This window comes from Schistocerca piceifrons, chromosome X, assembly GCF_021461385.2.
Source record: "Schistocerca piceifrons isolate TAMUIC-IGC-003096 chromosome X, iqSchPice1.1, whole genome shotgun sequence".
NCBI lineage: Eukaryota > Metazoa > Arthropoda > Insecta > Orthoptera > Acrididae > Schistocerca > Schistocerca piceifrons.
The window spans coordinates 825124838-825151351 of NC_060149.1; the positions used below are offsets into that span (position 1 = coordinate 825124838).

The 26514-nt window shown below is 39.9% G+C and overlaps 1 protein-coding gene across 2 annotated transcripts in view; it reads left to right on the plus strand.

Annotated features, from left to right (window-relative positions):
- Nucleotides 1–26514, plus strand: part of LOC124721089 (polyamine-transporting ATPase 13A3-like) — a 191568-nt gene that overhangs the window by 112410 nt on the left and 52644 nt on the right. For both annotated transcript variants that reach the window (XM_047245900.1, XM_047245901.1), the window contains 3 exons: nucleotides 4086–4390; nucleotides 5962–6162; nucleotides 24845–25030. In XM_047245900.1, coding sequence (XP_047101856.1) covers nucleotides 4086–4390; nucleotides 5962–6162; nucleotides 24845–25030 — 692 coding nt within the window. The remainder of the gene's footprint in view (nucleotides 1–4085; nucleotides 4391–5961; nucleotides 6163–24844; nucleotides 25031–26514) is intronic.

Genomic DNA, 26514 nt, shown 5'->3' on the forward strand with positions numbered 1-26514 from the left:
CACATAAATATTTAGTGAGAATTTTACCTTTCCCTGTGGCCTATTCAGGCGAAATATTCTAGGAACGTGAAAGGAGCATCTACCTGCTTCAATTTACATAGATTTGCATTTGGAGAAGACCTACCTAACACTTTAAAACTCACTTTCTCTTCCAAAGATCTACTGGAAAGGGCTTCTTTAGCAGATCATCTTCAGAAAAAACATTTATACTAAAAGAAGGTGGCATTTTCCACTTTTGACGTATTAATTTTATTTGTTTATGACTAGCTTTAACCTTCTAAGCCGTTCTCAAATGATGTTGTTTTTCTGCAGCAGGGAATATGTTTCTGCAATAGAAAACTATGCTGTACATATTGAAATGTTGGCATCTTTAAATTTGTGTTCTGTATTCATTTTGGTTCACCAACAAGACAGCATCTGTGAACCAAAACGAATAGCATTAATACAGCAAAGGTGGACAATGCCACCTCCTTTTAATAAATTCATTTCTGTGGTACCCGCTATGGAAAAAAAAAAGGAAAAAAAAGTCTTTCATACTAGACTTGCTTGTGTACTTGTCTTTTTACTGCCATTTATAGTCTTTTTACTTATAAGGGTAGTAATCATAACTAAACTGAACTGAACTGTTTAAATATATTTAAATTTTACAATTAATTGTTTAACATTGCAAGGAATAAAATAAAATGAAAAAAAAGTCAGTAACACCAGGAACTGAACCTGAGTTCACAAATTGCCAACAGTGGGCTTCACTGTTTGCTCACAGAGCCATTAAAACAGCTGCTCCTCATACGCTATGCTTGCACAATATATTACATGCCAATTCAAAGAAACGTACTGACTTGGTGCTGTGAACAATGTATCACAATAGTGCCAGAAGGGATGGCATCACTTCAGAGCATGCACAGTTGAAAACAGACAGCTGCATCCCTTCTCTGATTTGATCTTAGCATGATTGACCCTCATTTCAGCACTCGACACTGGTTTCTGCGCTGGTGTCCAAAATTAAAGCAACAAATGACTGTTTCCCTATTCTGTGTCTAATTCACAATGCAATAATACAAACTATCAACAAATGTCCATACAATTGTGTTCTGCACGGAAGGTGGCATTCTGGTTAATGGACAACCATGCCAATGATGACATCAGGGCACCTATCAAATGGGGTAGTGTTTGCCATGTAGTCCCTCATCAACAATTGCTGTGTTCACAGTCACAGACAGTGCAGTATGGAACAGAGAAGACGCCTGCCAGACTTTGTGGTGGAGGGCCATAGGAAGAATGGAAGCAGTAACTGATGTGGCCTCATAGTTTAATGTGAATTGTTCTGTTCTTTCTTGGATGTGGTGACAGTTTATAGAGACCGAAAATGTAGCCCAAAGACTAGGGCAGGGACAACCATTTGTGACATCAGAAAGAGAGGATCATTATTTGGCTGTAGGGCCATATCAGTACCACCTTAGTACTGCGTGGCAACTGGCGTATCACCCCACAGTATCCACTAAATGTGTTGTATCAAGGTAAACTGTGTACAGGAGGCTTTGGCAGAGCGGCCTTTCTTGTCGGAGGCCTGTACCTTTGATGCTTCTTCACAGAAGGGAATGTCTAGAGTGGAGTTGTCAGCGTGCCACATGGGCAGTCGAACAGTGGGCCAATGTCCTTTACACAGATGAGTACCAGTTTGGTCTGGAGAGAGATTCTCATTGGATTAGCATCTGGAGGGAACATGGAACTAGATTTCGGGGCCCAAATACTATGGAAAGAGACCGATATAAAGGAGGATCCCTAGTGGTGTGGCATGGATTATGTTAACCACACAAACACACCTTCACAAAATTGTATAGGTGAATCAGAAAGGTTTAACTGCTGTCAAATATCATGACAAGATCTTGGGATCTGATGTGCGGTTGTTGCACGGTGCTGGGGGCCCAGACTTCACATTAATGGACGATAAAGCCTGACCTCATAGAGCACGGGTGGTTGATGTTCTCTTGGAAACACAAGCTATTGCACCCGTGGTGTGGCCTTCTCACTCTCCCGATTTGAAACCCATAACGCATGTCTGGCATGCATGGGGAGACATGTAGCATGTCATCTTCCACCAACCACTCTCCAAGACTTGCGAGCAGCTCTGCAGGAGGAATGAGCATTATTGCCTCAACATGACACTGATCATATCATTCACAGCATACCCCATAATGAGCACATTAACCAGTTGTCAGAATGTGTGTGAAAATCTGTTATGTTGGAAAAAATGAAGAACATTTTTGTCTACCATTATGCTTGTTGCAGTTGTTTACATTCCATATTCTTTACATTGTTTGTACTTTACTATCACATGTTTGTACTGTTTTATGCCAAAAAAATCCAACCTTGCAAAATTTCCATTTGTTGCTCTAATTTTGGACACCAGTGTAGTTATCTTCAAGAGAGTACTACAAAACATATTTCATCTATTTTATTTGCATAGCAACATGCATTTGGAGAGAATTGCATAATTTTAGTGTGATTTCCAGCTCACATTCAAAGAGAAATGGGATAATTTTAGTGTAGTTTGGTTGGTTGGTTTGTTGGGTTGAAGGGACCAGACTGCAAAGGTCATCTGTCCCTTTAGTGTGGTTTCTGACTCACCTTTGAAGAGAAGTAGCATAATTTTAGTGCAATGTTTATAGGTGCTGTAGCACATTAGCACCTGGTGGCATGCTGCCACTGTGTAATACATTGTCTTAGCCTTTCTGTGACATTCCTCGGCACTTTGCAATATTGTCTGTAGTAAAATTCTGTTAGTGCTTTCTAATTGTCCATGATACAGCTCTTGTTTCCTTCTACACAATATTCTAATGCCATTAGGTATCCAAATAAGTTGCTTGTGAGTACTGTATATGTGTCTGCATTTATTAAATGGAAAGATTTATTAAAGAAAATGATAAAGTTTTGAAGAAATGTATTACACAGAGTGTTTCACAACTCCTATTATAGGCTCCTGGGATTGTAGAGAGGACTTAGTAGATAAAGTTTCAATAAGGGTCCCGTGTCTGTAAATCTGCCATTTGGATATGAAATAAGTTTGGAGACTGGATCACTTTCAAACCTCCCACATCATAGTATGCAGACAAATTGGGAAGAGGCCAAAGTCTTCATTCGCTGTTGTAATTATGGCATCATATACCATTTTCATCCTACTATAACAACAGCTGCTAGAAAATGGTACGTCCGCAACCATGGTGATTGACTGTGGTGTTCCGCAGATGCACTGTGCTCTAGATTTTGAAGAGAACATCATTCATTACATAGAAGAAAACCTGATGATGAGTACTTGAAAATGTGGGATTCTGTAGAGTACACAGGTCAGAGCTCATTGCCCACACTGCATGTGTACCATAAAGCAGACAAATGTTTCATTTCCAGACATAAGTTCCTTATCAAGACTTTATCTGCTAAGTCCCCTCTCCAATCTCTAGAAGCCTGTAATAGGAATTGTGAAACACTCTATATTTGTCATGTGTAGACTTCTTGCCAAGCTAGGCCTTTAAGGTTGGCTTCAAATGTCTGCATTGCAAGTGGATTCACATCTCAGAATCTTCCGTATACTACTGTGGACTGTGACACTGCCTTGATTTCTTTCAGCATTACTATATGTGTATTGTGATCTGACAGTCTATTACTAATCTTTTTCACACTATGCCCATCAACTAAAGAACAATCCGTGAAGCAGTTGTTTATGAATGTGCTGTTGTTTGCCTGAACTCTAATTGGAAAGTACACTGTCTTTACCATGTTGTAAGATTCAAGTAAATCCATTAAGATTGTTTTCTTTGGAGACTCTGTCAGAAAGTTTATATTGAAATCCTCACCCACCCAAAACAATTTCATGCCTTTCTTAATAACTGAGCATCGCACATTGACAAATCTGGAGAGGAAAACCCTGTGCTCTGAATTAGGGAATCTGTAGAGGCCTGTAATGAAAAGTTTTTTTCCCTGAAAATTCAAATTGTCCTGCACAATTTTCAAATATTTGGGCTTTTAAAACAGCAAAATCTTAATTATTAATTATCACTGTTTACTAATTTATAGGATTTCTGTTTCAGGTGAAAGTGTGCCAGTGACTAAAACACCATTGCCAAATCATCCTGACTTGTTTTATGACAAGAAAGAGCATGCAAAACACACTTTATTTTGTGGAACTCAGATAATCCAAGCTCGCTACTTCGGACATGAGAGTGTGTTAGCTGTTGTAATTAGATCTGGCTTTTCAACTTCAAAGGGAGAGCTTGTGAGAGCTATTTTGTATCCACCACCAGTCGACTTCAAATTTGAACGTGATTCATATAGGTTTATTGGATTAATGGCAGCAGTAGCCATGATAGGTTTTGTGTACACTGTAGTTACAAAGGTTAGTTCTTGACATTGTTTTAGTGCTATTTATTTTTAAATTTAAGCTATAGAATGAGTAATGATATATACTATATAGTTGAGATGTGGAGTGACATTAAGGCACACAAATAGAAGTCCATGGAGATATCTACAGTAATAATTACTTTGCAGGTAAAACCTACATGAGCATTGATACCCGCAGTTATATCTATTGTCATCCATAGGAACAATTACTTTGTAATAGAGTTAAACATTTTCAGTAGTATGAGGGAGCTTTCATTCAATTATTTTATATATGGATTGCATGAAGCGACTCTGCAGATTAGTTGTAAGGATAGCTAAATAGTTGCAAGGCTTAAGTTCACTGAAAGTATGCTTCTGTCCGTACATTCTGGATTTAACCACTTTATCTAAATCTGTTGACTTTATATTGCCAAGACCATAGTGTTTGTGCAGTCTTTGAAATATGTTCCTGAAAACATCTCTAACCCCTAGAAGTGGTTCACCTGCAGTGAATAATGACAATCCTGGATTTTCCATTGATTGTATGTGTAATGAATGATCTGTGAACTTTATGTTACCTTCAGTTATCCTTTTGTAGTGCTTGAATTACCAGCTATAGGTGGATCAGGTTTAACTTCATTGAAAGTGTGTCAGTGACATTAACAAAATCTCGTGTGAGGTGTGAAAAGAACTGACTGTCCTTTACAGTGAGAAATAAAACTAAAACTGATAATCTGACAAGAATTTGGTTTACTGTCAAAGCCAGCTGTATGGACTTAAGCAGGTGAAAGTAACTGAAGCCAAGTTGAAGCTTATTATGAACTGTCCAGCATGCCAAACAGTTTAAAGTTGTGTAGAAAAGCATAGCTTTCACTGGTGGTAGTGGCTGGATGAAGGGGGAAGAATATACTGTAAATAGTGAGGAGGAACACTAAGTGAATGATTTAGGTTAATGTTCATTAACATGTAGATGTATGGATTGAACTGAAGTTAAGAGATCAGAATGAACATGATATATCTTTGACAGAATTGGCAGGGGATGTGCTGCATTATCACTCCTCCTCTTTCTGTCCCTCTTCCTTCAGCTTCTTATTCCTTACTACTTTATTCCGATCCCTCACTGTTTAGTTTGATTCATAGTTTTATGAATCTATGAATATTCACCCACAGAGATCTTTCAGCAGTCTTCCATCTGATTATCCCTGCCTACACAAAGATGATTTCTCTCTGGTGACATATTCCTATCTGTTTCCCATGCTGACCCTCCCTCTCGTAGCCCTCCCCCCTCCCTTCTCTTCGCTTTTCCCTTCCCTTCCCTTCCTTTTTCCATTGTTCATCAGACATTTCATAAATATAAAAACTCTCACTTGTGCCAGACCTCAGTGTCAAGACAGTTTAGTTGTATTCCACCCAAAATTTCCCAATATTGTATTAATATTTAATTTTGATGTGTTAATATTCTGACATGTGCACAAGTTGAATCTCATGGTGTGTACTAGACTGTTCTGTACTTTCCAATATGCAAATCATTCTCATTTTTATTTTCCTTAAATGAGATTCAAATATATGGATTTTTTTGCTCTGCAGGTATTGAGAGGACTGAGTGTCAGTGCCTTAATCTTGGAAGCATGTGATCTTGTTACTGTTGTAGTACCACCAGCATTACCTGCAGCCATGACAGTTGGTAGCTTTTATGCGCAAAAGCGCTTAGAAAAAAAAGCTATCTATTGTATCAGCTCACGAAACATTAATATTGCAGGAGCAATAGACTGTGTATGTTTTGATAAGGTAAAATGACAATTTTATTTGCATTGTTTAATTTTTCTGTTACATGTTTTTTTTTGTTTCAAATTGTAGTCATAAACTGATTAATAAATTACAACAAAAACCCTAACACAAGGTACTTAATGTGGTTGCAAATATTTATAGAGGTTGTGAATCAATTTTATTGATATCTACATCTACTGTCTCCAAATAGCAAGTTGTAGTTCTCGTAGAATTCATAGGGTGAACAGGACATATCAGGCAGCTCCCAAGTGCTACAGAGATGTAAGATCCTGGGGCCTTGGAGGACACTCCATTGTTTGGATATGGTTGGTCTCCAGATATTGGCTCTTTAGGCGTGCTCTGCGTGGATACGAGTTATTGTCTTGTAGAATTAATTCTCCCCTTGTTTTTGTGCAAACAATTTAACACAACGCATTTCCTGTACCTCTGATCAGTCATCTTACTACGCACTAACTTTTTTTTCAAATTTGGTATCATACCTAGCACTGTCTGCTTGTAAGACCAAACTTTGACACCCACTCCCCATCTGCCCATAGGGTTACTGTAGACAGTGGAAGCTTATTCTATAACTGGACAACCTCTTGGTGTTATTGAGGGCTAGGCTTATGACTCAGGTACACGTACTGTAGGTATTACATGTAACACTATGTGGAAACCACACTATTTCAGTAGTATTTTGATAAACGTGGCCATCTATTTTATCAGGGGTGATAATAACTTAAGTATAACTTGGAAATATGAAAAGATCTTGATTTCATAATTCTTTATTAAGCATTACACATTTCAAAATTTCATCACCAAACAAAAGCTGTGATACAAAGAAATTAATGATAACAAATATATACTTAAGTATCCACATTAGTGATCCATATACAGAATTTTCAATTTTTGCAATCAACATCATACTTAAATTTAAATAAAACTTTAGTAAAAGGTTTGTAAAAGTGAGCACATAGACAGGATATAATACAGATCTCATTTCATATGGGATTATCTGACTGTGCCATTATCTGTTCGAAGAGAACTATTGTCACACTGACTGTGGCGAATAAGCTACCTGAGAAGAAAATGAAGGCCGGTAGATGACGCTAGCATTGACCATAGAAATGAAATGAAAGAGTAATTTTACAAAGAAACCATTATGTGTGATGTCCCTATACTAACAACTCCTTCAGCATGATGTACTATATTAAAAGACATATATGTTATTTATAAAAAGGAAAACTTTTGTTGACAATGGATATATACATATATTTTTAATGTATACATACTGAGGAACTACATGTCGTAACATAACATCGTGGACAACGTGACAGATATACGTTCATGCTATTTTTATAGAGAAGAAACTCATATGTTGCATTAGATGAATTTCCATAGCCAGAAATGTGCATTGTAGGGTAACATCACAAATAATATTTTACATTGTAGTGAAGAAGTTGTTGGTATAGTGACATCATTCAGAATGGTTTGTTTGGGTTACTCTTTTATTTTGTTTCTATGATCAATGCTAGCATCATCTACTGGCATTTGTTTACTTTTCAAATTTAAATGTAAATATGATTTCGTGAGCCGTATCCATTGATTCTCCCAGCAAAGGTCTTATAGAAGTCTCGTACATTATAGTTACGGAAATTTTCTTCAATAGACTCACACTGTTCCTTGAGGTACTTCCTCTTGACTTGTCTGATTGTTTTTGCCACTTGTCTTCTGGTGTTGTGGAAGTGATCTAGATTTTCTGGGGATTTTTTACTGTTATACTTCAGAAAGGCTTTCTTTCTTTCTTCCAGCGCTTTTTCACATCCAGAGTCCCACCAGGGGTGTTTTGTGTTCTTTTTCAATGGGATCAGTTCTTTTGCCTTCTTTGTAATTTTTGTTCGAAATTTTTCCCAAGAGTCAGCTGGTTCCTTTTCCCACTCCTCCTTCAGATTGGTTTCTTTGATTGTTCGTGTGTCAAATTTCATCATGTGTGTTTTCTTCGGATAGAATTTTTTTGGGGTGAATTTCACTTTAATGCGTGTTAAGTAGTGGTCTGAGTCAATGTTCGCCCCTCTGCAGACTTGGACATCATGGATCTCTTTCTGTACGAAATAGGAAATGGCAATGTGGTCAATCTGATATTCGCCGATCTCTTGTATGGGGGACCTCCAGGTCTTTTGTTTTCTAGGTTTTTTTCTCAAAGATGTAGACATTATTTTTATATTATTTTGTTGGCATAGTTCAATAAATCTCAGTCCGTTTCTGTTGGTGAATCTGTGTGCTGGATATTTCCCTACAGTTTTTTGGTGTTCTTTCTCTCTGCCAATTTGTGCATTGAAATCTCCGATTAAGATTTTGATATCATCCAGGGGAATTTTGGCCATGACATCTTCAAGTTTAGTCCAGAATTTTTCAGTTTGTAGTTGGCGTTTTTTGTTGTCTATGTTTGTGGGTGCATGAACATTTATCAATGTGTATTTCTTGTTGGCGCACTTTAAATACTTAGGCGAGGTCCTAGAACCCACAGGGGGAGAGATAACTGCACAAAAAGTTCGACTGCAAAAACTGAAAAGAGCATACTGGAAAACCCACAACATCTACAATAAAAAGTGTCTCTCCATTCACTCAAAAATACGACACTACAATACAGTAATCAAGCCCGAAGCACTATATGCCAGCGAAACACTCACACTCCATAGAAAAGGCGACCTGGAAGGCATCCTGAAAGAGGAACGCAAAATTATCAGAAAGATTCTTGGCCCAAAAAGAACGGAAGATGGATACAGGTTACAGTCTCGGAAAACTACAGAAAAATTATCTAACCTCGCCGCAGACATCCGGAAAAGAAGACTAAAATTTTACGGTCATATCCACAGACTCCCAACACCCAGACTCTCCCACAAAATTTTAATATACATTGAAAAATTGAAAACCATACCCTGGATACAAGAAACCAAAACAGATCTAGCAAATGCACAAATAAATTCTTCAGAAGTTATAAACAGAAATGTATACAGGCAAAAAATCAATAGTTGGAAAGTACAACCCGAGAATGAAGTTTGCAAGAGACAGGGGACAAAATGGACAGAGGAAAGAAAGAGAATTCATGGGGAAAGAATGAGAGAAGTTTGGAGAATTAAAAAATTGAATCGGAAAAGCTTTGCGTGATCCATATGGGTCCAATCGCACATAATAATAATAATAATAATGTAAATATGATATTAATTGTAAAAACTGAAAATTCTGTATATGGATCTCTACTGTACATACTTATGTGTTTATTTGTGATCATTAATTTATTTGTACCACAGCTTCTTTCTGTTGATGAAATTTTGAATCATGTATTGCTTAATAAATAATTGTGTGATCAAGACCTTTCTATATTTCCAAGTTGTGCTGAATCTGAATGGTCAACTGCCCCTACCATGGATATATTTCTCCATTAAGTAATGGGATAATAACTTCATTAGGTAACATACAATACCAACTCAAGACCACCAACAAGAAAGCAAACTAGAGTCCTGAGTCTCTATATAAACTGTACACTAATCAAGTTATGAGTGATCCACAATGTAAGAACAGTGACAGCACATAACAAAGACACTATGCACACTGCTGAAGGCTGTAGCAGCTGTTCATTTATCACAGCCTGTGCCGATGGGGTGGCCCTTGAGACTTGGGTCTAGTGGTGCTACAGTGATCTGTCTGATAGAGGCAGTTGCTGATTTTTTGACTGACGTCATCACAGTGTCAGGTTGGCATATAAGTCCCCTCTCATGTTCAACTGGCCAACCAATCTAATGGCATGACCAATGAGTTAAGTGAGAAGCTACCAATGGAATAACTGCTAATGGTTCTATGTGATGGGTGGCATTTCCTCTACTGTGGGCTGTACTGATGGTGATGTGGTCTCTGTAGATGGTGTAGGAACCTACATGGATGAAACAGTTGTTCTGCCTCTGTGGGATCCCAAATTGTGCCCCATGTCATATCTGGGTGCAGTTTTACTCTAGCTGATACCTGTGCAGGCAGAAAGTGTATATGAGAGCACATAACAAAGACACTATGCACACTGCTGAAGGCTGTAGCAGCTATCCATTTACCAGAGCCTGTGCCGAAGGGGTGGCCCTTGAGACTTGGGTCTAGTGGTGCTACAGTGATCTGTCTGATAGAGGCAGCATGCTGGAGCCTGGAAGCTGATTCCTGGCTTGGCTGTATGTATTTACTGAGCCATCATGACCACAGTTGGTTCTGGTTGCATTTGATGTATAGCAGCTTCTGGCCTTAGAGACCCCCGATGCTGGCAGGTATCCATTCTGGTGAGTGCTCATAGGTGCAGTCATAAACTGCTCCGCCAGCTTGGAAGTAGGGTCATTACCAGTGTTTCAGGGCCACTGGTGTGGGCCAGAAAGGGTCCAATACCTCCATCCATGCAGATCAGTTGGGTTGCTGCTTTCGTTCGTATGGATCTATATATGCTCAAAAAACTGGTGAGAGTATCTCCTCTGGAAATGTTATTCAAAGCTTCCCTTATATGTGTTTTAAATGTTTTCATTATTAATACAGCTTCATCATCAGAAGCTCGGTTCTGCAGTGAGGTGAGAATGTGCTTGATTCAATTTCTTTTGCAAAATACTGCAAATCTTGTAACTGTGAAGTGAGGCAATTTTTACTAAGATTATGGTCATAGATGCCTCCTCTACTGCATATATTTTTGCCAAGGCTTTGGTCATTACTGCTAATGTGGTGGATGTCATCTGTACTAAGTACAGAAAATTTTATAACACGTCCACCATGATAAACCAGGTAGCTCCCAAGAAATGGTCTGCTAAATCCATGAATTCTTTGTCCCAAAGGCCAAGCTGATAAGCTCTGCCTCAACATTCTGCTGTAACACCACATTTCAAAAACTTCTATTCTCCTCTTGTCTATGTTGCTTATCATCAGTGTTTCACCTTAACATAAGGCTACACTCCAGACAATTAGTTTCAGAAATTATTTCCTAAAACTTAAATTTATGTTAGATTATAAAATATTTTTTATTTTTCAAGAACAACTGTCTTGCTCTTGTGTGTCTGCATTTTATATCCCGTCTGTTTTGACCATCTGCAGCTATCTTGCTTTCCAAATAGCAAAACTCATCTACTAATTTTATGTCTCATTTCATAATCTAATTTCATCAGTATCACCTGGTTTATTTTTACTACAACCATTACACTTGTTTTATTTTTGTTGCTGTTCACCTTATAATCTCTTTTCAGGACACTGTCCAGTTGATCTTACAAGTCCTTAGCTGCCTCTGAAAGAATGACAATGTCACAACTTCCTGGCAGATTAAAACTGTGTGCAGGACTGGGTCTCAAACCTGGCACCTATGCCATTTGTGGGCAAGTCAGCAGACAATAAAGTTTTAACTTATTCTCCCTTTTCCAAATTTCTTATTAATTCCCTTTAATGTTTGCTCGGTGTACAGATTGAGTAACATTGGGGGAGGCTACAACCCCATCTCAACTTCTGGCCCCTTTTCATGTTCTTCAACTCTTATACTGCGATCTGGTTTCTGTACAAGTTGTAGATAACTTTTTGCTTCCAATATTTTACCCCTGCTGCCTTCAGAATTACAAAAAGTGTATTCCTGTTGACTTGTTGAAAGTCTTAACTAAATTTGTAAATGCTTCAGTCAGTCTTCTAACGTAAGTCATAGGATCAGTATTGCCTCTTGTGTTGCCTCATTTTACCAGAACCGAAACTGATCTTCCCTGATGTCAGCTTCTACCAGTCTTTCCATTCTTTTGTAAATAAATTGTGTCAGTATTTTGTAACCATAACTTACTGAACAGATAGTTCTGTAATATTCATACCTGTCAGCAACTACCTCTTTTGGAACTGGAATTATTACATTTGCCATGTACCTGGCCATACTCTGGTCACTTCAGCTTCCAGCACAATGCCTGCAGACCGATGACCACCCTTTAAAAATCAAACCAACCAAACCAAACAATGCCCGCAACCAGCAGGTAGCCTGCTCCAGTACTGTAGGCTCTCCTCCACTGGAGACAATCGTGCACCAGGCATCACTAGTACACTGTGTGTCATGGAAATGTTACTGCAGACAATCTGTAATACACCTGTCGATGTGCCGATCTCTGCTAGGTGCCACCAAGGGTGCCAGTCTCACTATCAAGTAGCGTGCACATTGGTGACAGCAGTTCTGACGTCACAGGGACTATGTTGCATCCTCCATGGTGTGCTCATTGAGCACTGCACAATATCCTTCTGCCCACTGCCCATAAAGATGCCCTCGACTGCAAGCAGGCAGCAGTACACCAGCTCATGCTCCAGTCTTGATGCCTGTGTCACGGCCCATCATTTGGAGCTCACATCAGCTGTGATGCATTGATTTGCCAATTGTAATTTTTGGGGTCTTAACCTATCCAGCACTGACCTACCGCCATCCCACACTGACTTTCCTCAGACTCAGTACCTATCGCAGTTACCCTCATGCCCCACATAACAGTCGACTAGCATCAAAACCTGTGTCGTGACCCAGGCCACAATGGACCCTCGGCTGTGCCATATTACCAGATCAGGAGGATCCCTTTCATTGTACCCTTCAGAAACTATGTTATGTTGAACTTTGTCCTTTCCACGCTGTGTTAATAAAGTGTTACTTTCATGCTATTTGGGAAATAGTCATTATTTGTATGTAGCCTAACAATCAGGACACTAAAATTGACAGTGAGGATGAAGTTGGATAATTGCAGCGTGTGATCTTATCCGCCACCCAGTCGCGACCTCCCCTTCAGCTGTGTCCAGCGCTGCTTCCACTGCTCCGCACATCAGAGCCGTGACCAGACCTCTTCTCGAGGGTAGCATTGCTCCAACCCAAAAGTTGTTGATGAGGATAAGTTTCTAAAAAATTTGCAGCACCAGGGGTCATTTGCCATCGTTGTCCTACCTGGCTACTCCCCTCCCCCCTCCCTCCTCCTCTCTCCACCCCCACTCCCGGTCCTCTCCCTTTCCCTCAGCTTTGCCCGATATTGTGTTGCCGCTTCACACCATCACCAAGAAGATGCAGCCGTGGACAGCTTTCCTCACAAAGGTGGTACAGCCCTAGACATATCACTTAGCAGTGTGGATCCCACTCCAGTGGACCTCATCTACTAGCTGACCGCTGCCCTCCTGTGGCCACGAGCCCGATGGTGCACCTGGTGCTTCACACCTTCGGTAAGAAGATGGAGCTACGGTCGATTCTCGTCATGAGAGTGGCACACCACACTAGTCGGCACCAAAGTTCACATCTGCATTCCCCCCCCCCCCCGCAGCAGCACTTGACGCTGCTCCTGCACTTTGTGCCTGTGGGATGCAGCCGTAGTCAACCTCCTTCACACAGCATCAGGGCTCATCCATCACCTGACTACTGTTCTCACCTGAGGTGCACCTGAAGCTGCTCCTGTGATGATGCAGCCACGGTCAGCCTTCTGTACAAGTGTGGTGCAGCACATCGAATGACAATGAGCATACAGTCAACATTCCCAATCCCAGCATCTGATCTTTTGCGCTGCCATGTCCTGCACTGATGCCATCCTCCTCCAGCCTCATCCGATGCTGCCACCGTGCATTGTGCCTTTGGCACGAAGGTACTGCCATAGCCGGCCTTCCTCGTGAGGGTGGTTTAGCACTTTGTGCCATTTCGTGTCTGGGTTCCATGTGACATTGTGCTGGCTCCATCACTTTCTCTAGTGGTATGACCACTCCCTTCTTCCATGCAGGCAATATCAACACACAATGGATGGCTCGTTTACCACCATCATAGTCGCATCATCCAGATGCGACCCCCCTTTGACTGAACCCGTCAAGCCGTCCCCCGTGTGCTTCACATCTTCACCTTGAAGGTGTAGCAATGGCTGGCCTTCCTTGTGAGGGTGTTGTAACATTCCGTACCTCCTGTCTTCTGGCTGACTTACGACTATGTGCTGGTTTCTGTGCTTCCTCCAGTGCTCCCGTGCATACCGTGGCAATGACCTTCTGGCCACTCTGGGCTTCCCTACTGGCCCTCCTTTCATTGCCCGACATACATCACATCCCAGCTCTTCTACCTCCAAACAGCCCTCCCTCTCATAATGCTCCTCACTCACTGCTTTGAGAGCCACAGGAAGTCCGCCACCACAGGCCCACTGTTGTGTTCCTCATCTTGCTGTTGTGCTCTTCCTGCAAGTCTTCAGTGCCTACAGTGCCTCCGCCATCCCAGGTCCCATCTCTGCTCTTCGGGCACGAGCCTTTTTCATCACCTGTGGCAATGTGACGCACCAGTCTCCATCCTCCAGGTGCATTCTCCTCCCTTTCCCGGCTCCTCACCTCCCCTGCCACCCTTCCCAGTGATGCCTGATGCTACCCCCATGCCTTGCACCTTTGCCAGGGAGATTAAGCCGTGGCCGGCCTCCCTTATAATGGCAGCACAACATTTTGTACCCTCATCACCCCCACTACAGTCTTGCGCTTTTGTTCTCATTTTCAGGCCGTGCCCTCTTCATCCATTCCCTCTCCACAAACCACTTCACAACCTTGGGGCCCACATTCCGGGGGCAGCGTACATCGCCCAGGGGAATCACCACTTCTCTGTGGATGTCAGTTAACACTGCTCTTCCTCATTGCAGGATCTGCAGCATTACCAGATCAGAAGGATCCCATTCAGTTGTACCATTCAGAAGGTTACCATTCAGAAACTACCTTACGTTGAATGTAATTCTTTCTGTGCTGTGTTAATAAAGTATGACTTTCAAGCTACTTCAGAACTTATCAATATTTGCTAGCAGCCTACCATTCAAAACACTAAAACATGCTTCTTGAAGTCTGAGGATGTATTTCCTGCCTCATTAATGAGCATACCAAGTGGAACAGTTTTGTTATACTCCAAAGGACCTCAATAACCCTGAGGGAATGTTGTCTACTTCACAGGCCTTGTATCAACTGTGCTCTGACAAATTCAGCACTGTGTCAAATTCATCTTGCAGTTTCGTATGTTGCATCTCATCTTCAACTGTTTTTTCAAGTTTGTTTGCATTTAACAGCCCTTTTCTATATTTTGGGAGGTGGTACTATGGATCAAAACAATAAAAAATTGTCAACTAAACATGGGCTGTAAAATGGATATCATAAGAACTATGAGAACTTTTTCATCAGAAGCGATGTGTTTCACAGTAGCAAATATGAACAAGTGCTCATAGCTCTTAAGGTATGCACTTTAAAGCCCATTTTTACTGGACATCCATCAGTGGCATCTGGATGCAGTATGGAGGGTTGTGGGGTCAGCACACTGCTCTCCTGGCCATTATCAGTCTTTGTGACCTGGAGCTGCTACTACTCAGTCAAGTAGCTGTTCAGTTGGCATCACAGGACTGAGTGCACCCTGTTCCAGTCCTTCCACCTAATAAAACTCCTGTCAGTACCAGGAATTGAACCAGGGTCCTCTGTGTGGTAGTCAGCTATGGTGACCACTTAAGGCAATTTATTATCTTTGTAATGAAAAATCACTGGAAACAGTTGTTGTTGTTGTTGTTGTTGTTGTTGTCTTCCGTCCTGAGACTGGTTTGATGCAGCTCTCCATGCTACCCTATCTTGTGCAAGCTTCTTCATCTCCCAGTACCTACTGCAGCCTACAGTCTTCTGAATCTGCTTCGTGTATTCATCTCTTGGTCTCCCTCTACGATTTTTACCCTCCACACTGCCCTCCAATACTAAATTGATGATCCCTCGATGTCTCAGAACATGTCCTACCAACCGATCCCTTCATCTAGTCAAGTTGTGCCACAAGCTCTCTTCTCCCCAATTCTGTTCAATACCTCCTCAGTAGTTATATGATCTACCCATCTAATCTTCAGCATTATTCTGTAGCAATACATTTCGAAAGCTTCTGTTCTCTTCTTGTCTAAGCTATTTCTCGTCCACGTTTCACTTCCATACATGGCTACACTCCATTAAATACTTTCAGAAACGACTTCCTGACATTTAAATCTATACTCGATGTTAACAAATTTTTCTTCTTCAGAAACGCTTTCCTTGCCATTGCCAGTCTACATTTTATATCCTCTCTACTTCGACCATCATCAGTTATTTTGCTGCCCAAACAGCAAAACTCCTTTACTACTTTAAGTGTCTCATTTCCTAATCTAATTCCCTCAGCATCACCCAACTTAATTCGACTACATTCCATTATCATCGTTTTGCTTTTGCTGATGTTCATCTTATACCCTCCTTTCAAGACACTGTCCATTCCGTTCAACTGCTCTTCCAAGTCCTTTGCTGTCTCTGACAGAATTACAATGTCATCGGCGAACCTCAAAGTTTTTATTTCTTCTCCATGGATTTTAATACCTACTCTGAATTTTTCTTTTGTTTCCTTTATTGCTTGCTCAATATACAGATTGAATAACATCGGGGATAGGCTACAACCCTGTCTCACTGCCTTCCCAACCACTGCTTCCCTTTCATGTCCCTCGACTCTTATAACTGCCATCTGCTTTCTGTACAAATTGTAAATAGCCTTTCGCTCCCTGTATTTCACCCCTGCCACCTTCAGAATTTGAAAGAGAGTATTCCAGTCAACATTGTCAAAAGCTTTCTCTATGTCTACAAATGCTAGAAACATAGGTTTGCCTTTCCTTAATCTTTCTTCTAAGATAAGTCGTAAGGTCAGTATTGCCTCACGTGTTCCAACATTTCTATGAAATCCATACTGATCTTCCCCGAGGTCGGCTTGTATCAGTTTTTCCATTTGTCTGTAAAGAATTCACTTTAGTATTTTGCAGCTGTGACTTATTAAACTGATAGTTCGGTAATTTTCACATCTGTCAATACCTGCTTTCTTTGGGATTGGAATTATTATATTCTTCTTGAAGTCTGAGGGTATTTCGCCTTTCTCATACATCTCCAGATGGTAGAGTTTTGTCTGGACTGGCTCTCCCAAGGCTGTCAGTAGTTCTAATGGAATGTTGTCTACTCCCGGGGCCTTGTTTCGACTCAGGTCTTTCAGTGCTCTGTCAAACTCTTCACGCAATATCATATCTCCCATTTCATCTTCATCTACATCCTCTTCCATTTCCATAATATTGTCCTCAAGTACATCACCCTTGTATAGACCCTCTATGTACTCCTTCCACCTTTCTGCTTTTCCTTCTTTGCTTAGAACTGTGTTTCCATCAAAGCTCTTGATATTCATGCAAGTGGTTCTCCTTTCTCCAAAGGTCTCTTTAATTTTCCTGTAGGCAGTATCTATCTTACCCCTAGTGAGATAAGCCAGTACATCTTTACATTTGTCCTCTAGCCATCCCTGCTTAGCCATTTTGCACTTCCTGTCGATATCATTTTTGAGACGTTTGTATTCCTTTTTGCCTACTTCATTTACTGCATTTTTATATTTTCTCCTTTCGTCAATTAAATTCAATATTTCTTCTGTTACCCAAGGGTTTCTACTAGCCCTGGTCTTTTTACCTATTTAATCCTCTGCTGCCTTCACTATTTCAACCCTCAAAGCTACCCATTCTTCTTCTACTGTATTTCTTTCCCCCATTCCTGTCAATTGTTCCCTTATGCTCTCCCTGAAACACTGTACAACCTTTGGTTCTTTCAGTTTATCCAGGTCCCATCTCCTTAAATTCCCACCTTTTTGCAGTTTCTTCAGTTTTAATCTACAGTTCATAACCAATAGATTGTGGTCAGAGTCGACATCTGCCCCTGGAAATGTCTTACAAATCTCTGTCTTACCATTATATAATCTATCTGATACCTTCTAGTATATCCAGGATTCTTCCATGTATACAACCTTCTTTTATGATTCTTGAACCAAGTGTTAGCTATGATTAAGTTATGCTCTATGCAAAATTCTACCAGACGGCTTCCTCTTTCATTTCTTAGCCCCAATCCATATTTACCTACTATGTTTCCTTCTCTCTCTTTTCCTACTCTTGCATTCCACTCACCCATGACTATTAAATTTTTGTCTCCCTTCACTACCTGAATAATTTCTTTTATCTCATCATACATTTCATCAATTTCTTTGTCATCTGCAGAGCTAGTTGGCATATAAACTTGTACTACTGTAGTAGGCGTGTCCTTCATGTCTATCTTGGCCACATTAATGCATTCACTATGCTGTTTGTAGTAGCTTACCTGCACTCCTATTTTTTTACTCATTATTAAACCTACTCCTGCATTACCCCTATTTGATTTTGTATCTATAACCCTGTTTTCACCTGTCCAAAAGTCTTGTTCCTCCTGCCACCGAAGTTTACTAATTCCCACTATATCTAACTTTACCCTATCCATTTCCCTTTTTAAATTTTCTAACCTACCTGCCCGATTAAGGGATCTGACATTCCACACTCCGATCCGTAGAACGCCAGTTTTCTTTCTCCTGATAACGACATCCTCTTGAGTAGTCCCCGCCCGGAGATCCGAATGGGGGACTATTTTACCTCCGGAATATTTTACCCAAGAGAACACCATCATCATTTAATCATACGGTAAAGCTGGATGCCCTCGGGAAAAATTATAGCTGTAGTTTTCCCTTGCTTTCAGCCGTTCACAGTACCAGAACAGCAAGGCCATTTTGGTTAGTGTTACAAGGCCAGATCAGTCAATCATCCAGACTGTTGCCCCTGCAACTACTGAAAAGACTGCTGCCCCTCTTCAGGAACCACACGTTTGTCTGGCCTCTCAACAGATACCCCTCCATTGTGGTTGCACCTATGGTACGGCTATCTGTATCGCTGATACACCAACGGTAAGGTCCATTGTTCATGGGGGCCGGGGGGGGGGGGGGGGGGGCTGGAAACAGTAACAACCATTAAATACTTAAGAGGAACTATCCAGAATGATCTGAAGTGGAGTGGTCTCATGAAGTTAATTGTAGGAAAGGCAGATGCTAAAAGGTGAGAAACAGGCAGATCAGCTGTTGTGGAACATGATTTGCAGCCAGGAGACAACTAGATACGATATGATCAGACTCAGGTACTGGCAGCCACAAGTGGTATTATGAAATATTTGTTTTGTAAATAAAAACAATGCCTTCTCTTGCCACACTGTATTTTATTCTCCCAGGTGCATTTCACCTTTTTTCTCTTTAAGGCCTCATTGGTGGGATCTATAATGATACAGTTATGATACACTTTTCTTTTGGTATGTATTATTCATAGATTATAAAACAGTTCACTTCTCGCTTTTTAAGTAAGTAAGTGATGACTTACAGTTCTTAACATTTTTAGTTGGTACCTGCATTTCCTCTCATCTGGCCTATTTACGAAACATAAGCACATAATGCTTATGTTTCATAAATAGAGCAGTAGTGTGACCTCCAGCATGTGACCAGATGAGAGGAAATGCAGATGCCAACTAAAAACATGAAGAACTATAAGTAATCACTTATTTACATAAAAAGCGAGAAGTGAATTGTTTTATAATCCACAAATAATACATATCAAAATTAAAATGTATCATAACTATATAGATTCCACTGATGGTGCCTTAGAGTTAGAAAAGGTGAAATGCGTCTGGGAGAATAAAATACAGTGCAGCAAGAGAAGGCACTTTTTATTTAAAAAACAAATATTTCTGTGCTTGCTGTGGAGGATGGCCATGCAAACAAATTCGGTATTATGAGAGACTGTACAGAGAGGCAATAGAGAATATTAAACACCCTAATAATTTTAATTGGAAGGAGAAGGGTGTGAAACTGGATAATATCTGGATTGCAGAGCTGCAAAAGATGTGTACCCATCTTCCACCATATGGTGACAGCAGTAGTTGATGACAGGAGCCGACAATGACCAATTGTGCTAGGGTTTTTGAAACATGTGACTTCATGCTTCTGTGTGGGAGTGTGCTTTACTGTATTCAATAGTGAGCCAGTGTGTGTGTCAGACATTTGAAAAGCTAAAAACCCCTTGTAGGTGTCTCCTGTAGATGGGGACGAAATGTTTGGTTCCAACATGAATGTCATCTGACTTTGGCATAATAGCTTGGAATATTTTAATAAGTGTGTCATTGTTATCTGGACACGTGGAGGAGAAGAGGTACAGAACTTCCAACACCTCAATCAGCAGCACAGCAAAATCCAGTTTACTATGGGGACAGAAAAGATTGAGGTGCTGCCCTTCCTTGACATCGAAGTCTATCGAAAGCCTAATGGTAAACTTATCCACAGTGTAGATAGAAAAACCACCAGCATGGACAGGTACCTATATGCCTCCTTCCCTATGCAAAAAAAACCACCCTGTACACGTTAACCGAGAGGTCCCATAGAGTCAGCAATGGAGAACATCTGAAGGCAGAACTAGGAAATCTTGGGTTGATCTTTGGAGCCAGTGGTTATGGGATGAAGATGTTAGGCAAAATTATGGCAACAAATGATGAAGACAAAAGGAGAAGGAGAGAGCAATTGGAAGCACAAAACAGTGCCCTATTACCATACATACAAGGGGTTGCCGAACATGTGGGCAAAACTCTCTGCCGAGTAGGTATCAAGCCAATTTTCCAAAGAGCAACAAAGTAAAAGATGTCTTGTTTCAACAAAAGATGCAGTTGACATGCTACATACTGCTGGAGTCTATGAAATTGACTGCAAATGTGATCTAGTGTATGTATGCAAGGCAGGGTGACCAATTAGCCCACAGGTGTCTTAACATGAAAGATACATTTGTCTTAAGATAACACTCCAAGTCAGTGGTGGTTGAACACCAGGACAAGTGCGGCATAAAAGTAATATTTGAAGAAGCCCACATTCTAGGAAAACAGCCACGCACCTTGTGCGGAAGGTTAGAGAGGCAGTAGAAATAGCCAAGTGACCCTTTAACCTGAATAGAGAAGACAGGACAGATTTTCAGCGTCTTGGTTGCCAGAAGTAACAGTGCTATGGGACAACAGCTCAAACAAAGGAGCTCACACAGGTAATTGGGAAATCACAGCAGCCATAGGTACACAGAATACTGGCACGCCTCAGCCGCCATGAGGCAGCAAGAAACAGCACTATGTCACAACTGCCAACCATTTCCCATTCACTTATTTGTGCCAATGGCAAGAAATAAAGCAAACGGCAATCAGGTAAGTCCATTTCTACCGATAACAAGAAATAAAGTAAACACCAATAAATGATGTCCAACAGTCCCCCCCCCCCCCCCTCCTCATCCTCAATACCCTATCAAGTCATTAAAATAGCTTCTTCCACTAGTATACAAGAAGTAAAATTTTTCTCATTCAGCAGTAAGCAAAACACCCTGAGTAAGGCCATTTGCAACAGTGTCCAAAATGTTGGATAATTTTAAATATTGATCATGTGATCACATGACCTAAATAATTTCACTGACAGTGACAACAGCTGTGGAAGCCTACACATACAAGCGTGAAATCACCACTCAACATCCTATTCAAGCAGAAGAATATTAACAAAACCCCAGTGTAGTGGGGCAGCCTGTTTTTTTGTCTTTTTTTTCTTTCCTTTTTTTAAACCCAAAATTTAGTATCAAGAGCAGTTAAACAGTAATTTTCATGACTGATTGAGTGAGGCAATGTGTGGTGCTTGTTGCCTTTCACAAGTATGTATAACCCCTTTTCGTGACCATCCTTCCCTTAGTCTAATAATAACAGTGCACACTTCCGGGCACATTAGTACAACTAAAATTACAGGAGCTAGTCACACCAATGTGACCACCACCTATGTTGGACATCCATGTGCAATAACCACACACAAATGTCAGGTGGCAACACTAGCAGTGGAGGGTATATAAAGTGTGTCCGGGATGCAGGAAACAGTGCAACTGTTGTCGTAATGTGAAAAATGGAGCCATTAATCTGACATACAAAAGGACATGATCATTTGCTTTTGGGCCAATGGCGGAAGTATTTTGTAAGTGGCTAAGTTTGTAATCTGTTCATATGCCATCTTGGTTTAAGTATACTGTGCATGACAAAATGGCACTATCCAAAACAGGCACTGAAGCACCTATGGTGAATCAAGAACCATAGATGACAGGTGTAAATTACGATTGTGGAGATGTATACAGGTGAATGTACATGCAACTGTTGAGCAACTGACCACCCAGGTGAACCAAGGGGCTACCTACAGTGTCTCCACAATGACCGTTCAGCAGACATTGCTGTCTATGGGGCTCTGCAGCAGATATCTGGTTCATGCACCATGCTGACTGCTGTTCATCAGTGATGAAGACCAGAATTTGCATGCCAGAACCACAAGTGGATGTCCACTGAGTGGTGACAGGTTGCCTTTTTCAGATGAATCACATTTTGTGCTTCATCAGACAGATGGCCTTTGGTGTAGTGCAACAATCATCAGAATTGTCCAGGCTGGAAGAAGGAGTGTTATGGTCTGGAGAATGTATTCATGACATTTCCTGGGTGATCTCATCATTCTGAAGGGCATAGTGGGTCAACACAAGTTTGCATCTATCCTTGGAGGCCATGTCCACCACTGCACACAGTTTGTTTTTCCTGAGCACAACAGCATCTACCAACAGGACAGTGCAACGTGTCGCACAGCTCACAGTGTGTGTTAGTGGTTCAAAGAGCATCAGGATGAGTGTACCATACTCCCATGGCCACATTTAAACCCAGTCAAGAATCTGTGGGACCACCTCTGCAGGGCTGCATGTGCCACGGATCCTCAGCTGTGAATCCCAGTGCAACTGGCCATGGCACTTGAGTTGGCATGGCTCCACATCTTTGTCAGTACCTTCTAGAACCTCACTGACCCTCTTCCTGCATGTTCGTGCTGCAAAAGGTGGTTATTCACATTAATGTGACTGGACTGTGTATGTTCTTCATTACCCAAGCCATTCAACATCTGTTTTGCAGCAAGTAATTTGATGATGGCTAGGTCAAATAGGGGAGAGTGTTGTACATTGGTACTCATTTCAGATTTTCACCTCTGTAGTAGAAGTTTAATATAGTTTCTTATTCCATTTTTAAATGATTGCATTCACTTTTTATATGCTACAGTCTTTTTCTGAAATTACAAAAATTACTCCAGTAATTAAGGTTGTTCCAAATGTAAAAGCATATTCCAAGGTACAACATGGTCATGTACCTAGGAACAAATATTATATTGAAATTGACAAGTGTGCAGTCGAGAAAATTGTGTCAGTGCTGTATTAAGTGATCTTGCTATTACATTTACACTCAATTACACACCAGTAATCAGTAAGTGAAATCAGATTAAGCAGAAGTGTTATCAGACTTTAGTTACAGGTTAAAAATGCTTAAAAACTGAAGCTATTGGAAATTGAAACAAATTCCCATTTTCATGACAGGTAAAAATGTTTGAAACATTAACGAAACTCAGGTAATTTGCAAATGTCCCATGTTCCATTGTAAAATACCTCCTTCTGTTTCAAGGTACAGAATGGTGCTCCTATACCTAGTTTTAAAAATATGTAGAATTTTACTTAACATAAAATTCTATAACTAAAGAATTAATAATATATTCCAAATTGCTGTAATATATTATACAGCACTTATACATATGAAACTCAAAATATTTACAAGTGCTGCACAAAACACAACTTCATGTCTAGCAACAATAAAAACTGTAGAAAATGGCAGAAACTGCATAAGGTGATCTCTAGTGTGCATTGCTGCATATGATTCTAAAATCAATCACAAGACTGAAATACCAACCGGAAAATGTTGTGTGTTTCTAGGTACATTATGCTCTAGGTATAGCATTCTCCCCTAACCCTTGATGTGCCATTACTACAATAAGTTACAACCAACCATGACTGACGACTCAAAATTAAATCTAAAGAAAACTTTGTTTTGAACCATCAGCAGTACAGAGTACCTTCTCATGCAGTCTATGGTCACCAATTATAACTAAAATTGGAAGTATATTGTCACAATTTTTAGTGTGGCAAAGTAGCCCAGAAATAAGTGTTGCACTGAACTTACTCTTTGTTATGCACTAGTTTCGTGTAATACAGACTGCATTTAACACAGTAAGAGGATGTTGCACTCATTCCTCAGTATGTAACTGATATTATTCCACTGCATTTATACGGAACTCACTCAACGTAATGGGACTGTGGTGTAACCTCACTCCAGCCAAACACTGTGAGACAATTATTTGTCACTTCTCACGAAGCAGGTTATCTAGTGTTAAGACATTGGATTCAAATTTGGAAGGATTGTGGTCCAGAGCCTTGTTTGGCTATCCAGGTTTAGGTTTTCTGTGATTACCCTAAAATCTTTCATGGAGATCGCTGGGATGGGCACAGCTGACTTCCTTTCCCATCCTTCCCCAAACTGAACTTATTATCTCATCTCTAATCACCTTATCATTGACAGGATGCTAACTCTTAATATTCCTTCTTTCTTCCTGTCACATCTAAAATATCACAATGTATATATGATACAATGAATTACATTAGTAAATTACATTTTGGAAGTCACATATGGGAGCAGTTTGAACACATTCTTCTTTGAAATATATTTTTGTTGATCAAGCCACAGATTGAAATGTATGGTTGTATCCAATACAGACATTAGCATGTAAGACATAAATTTGTCTCTCTTCATTATGTAATGAATTGTTATTATTACTTACAATTCCTTACTTCATGTTAAAAAATTGCAGGAAATATGGATTATTGCAGGTCCAGATGTGTTTTGTTTCTTGATGTTTATTATTATTTTTCAGACAGGCACATTGACAGAAGATGGTCTGGATATGTGGGGTGTTGTACCAGTACAAAACAGTACATTCTTGACACCTCAGAGAGCTGTCTCATGTTTGAATAATGATGAATTTGTGTTTGGAATGGCTACATGTCACTCTCTGACAATAATTGATGGTGAACTTTCTGGTGAACCCTTAGATCTCAAGGTATGGCTTATTATAATTTAATCATGCATTACCTTATACTTGTCACACTTTGACATTATTATTAGCTGTTAAGTGACAAAAGAGATCCGACCTCTCCAGTTTTCATTCAACTATTTGTTTATATCTATAATTGTGTGTAATAGTGTTGATGTGGTAAATTGTAATAGTGATGTACTGTTCATAAACCTTAGCAACTTCAAACACTCTGTTCTAACCTATAGCTTGTGTTCATTTTCCCTTTGTGTTTACAGACCAGTCTTTTCTTTAATCTCTCAGAAAACTTCTAAAAAGTCTGTAATGAACATTAACATTAATTTATTGTAAAGGAAGCGACAGTGATAGCGATAGGAATGTCACTGTAACAGTGCCACTGAAGCTGTTTTGCCTCTGTATATGGTGTTGTATTTCCAGTGGTTGTTCCATTTCTGCTATTAAAACTGTGCTATTTACATATCTTTCTGCAATCCCAGATATTAGCATTTGTAGCACACTGACTGCAAAAAGCAAGGATGCAGGCTTGAGTCCCAGTCCAGCCCACAGTTTTAGCATGTGCTCTGCTCTTGAGTTAGAGGATCCATTCTGTCTTACGTGAACAACTGAGAATTTCAACTGTACAAAATTTGAAAGCAGCTGTCAGTATTATTTTGACAGTTTAGGAACCCTTAGACTCGGAGGAACTAATAAATATGCCACAGAAACTGCCATTAGATGGTTAAAAATTCGATTAATGGTTGCCTCATATGAGCTTAAAAGCTTCTTGTTCATGAATAACCACATTATTAAAGGTTTTTCAGCTATCATATTTAGTATAAAATCAGAATCTACCACCAAATTTCACACAAATTTAATAATCACACACAAAGCTCACGACTTGTAAAATGTTTGCAGACAATGGGTGTATAGCAAAAAATCAATTTTCTGTCTGCGGTAAACAATATTCACATATTAGCCCTGTCATACATAGATTGTGCATATTTATGCAAGCTCAGTTATGCAAAACTATATGCATTAGAAATTTTCAACCTAACTACTTTCCTTTTTTCCATATCCATAAAAATTCATGTAACTATTTTTCATTTGTCCCTTTGTAACATATGAAATTGCTACCAATACATGCTAATATTACATATTATATCTGAACAGCCATTTCATATTCTTAAGGTTAAAATGAAATTTAATGTTGCTATTATTATTTATTTCCTTATGAAAGTGGCACAGAGGACAATCTTTCTCGTACACAACCACCTCTGTTTTTGGAACTTGCCATATCATCAGGTCTATAAAGCATTTCTTTCTAAAATAAAGTTAATGTTAATTTTATGCTTAATAAAATTATTTTGCTTCATTGAGTAATCCTTTTGTAATTAACAACAAGTGCACCAAGAAATTTTTATTTGTGTCTCATCCAGACAAAGAAATAAAATAAAAAAAGAATCATGTTTTCAGGCTCATCATTTATCTTATATTCATAGTAGAGTTGAAGC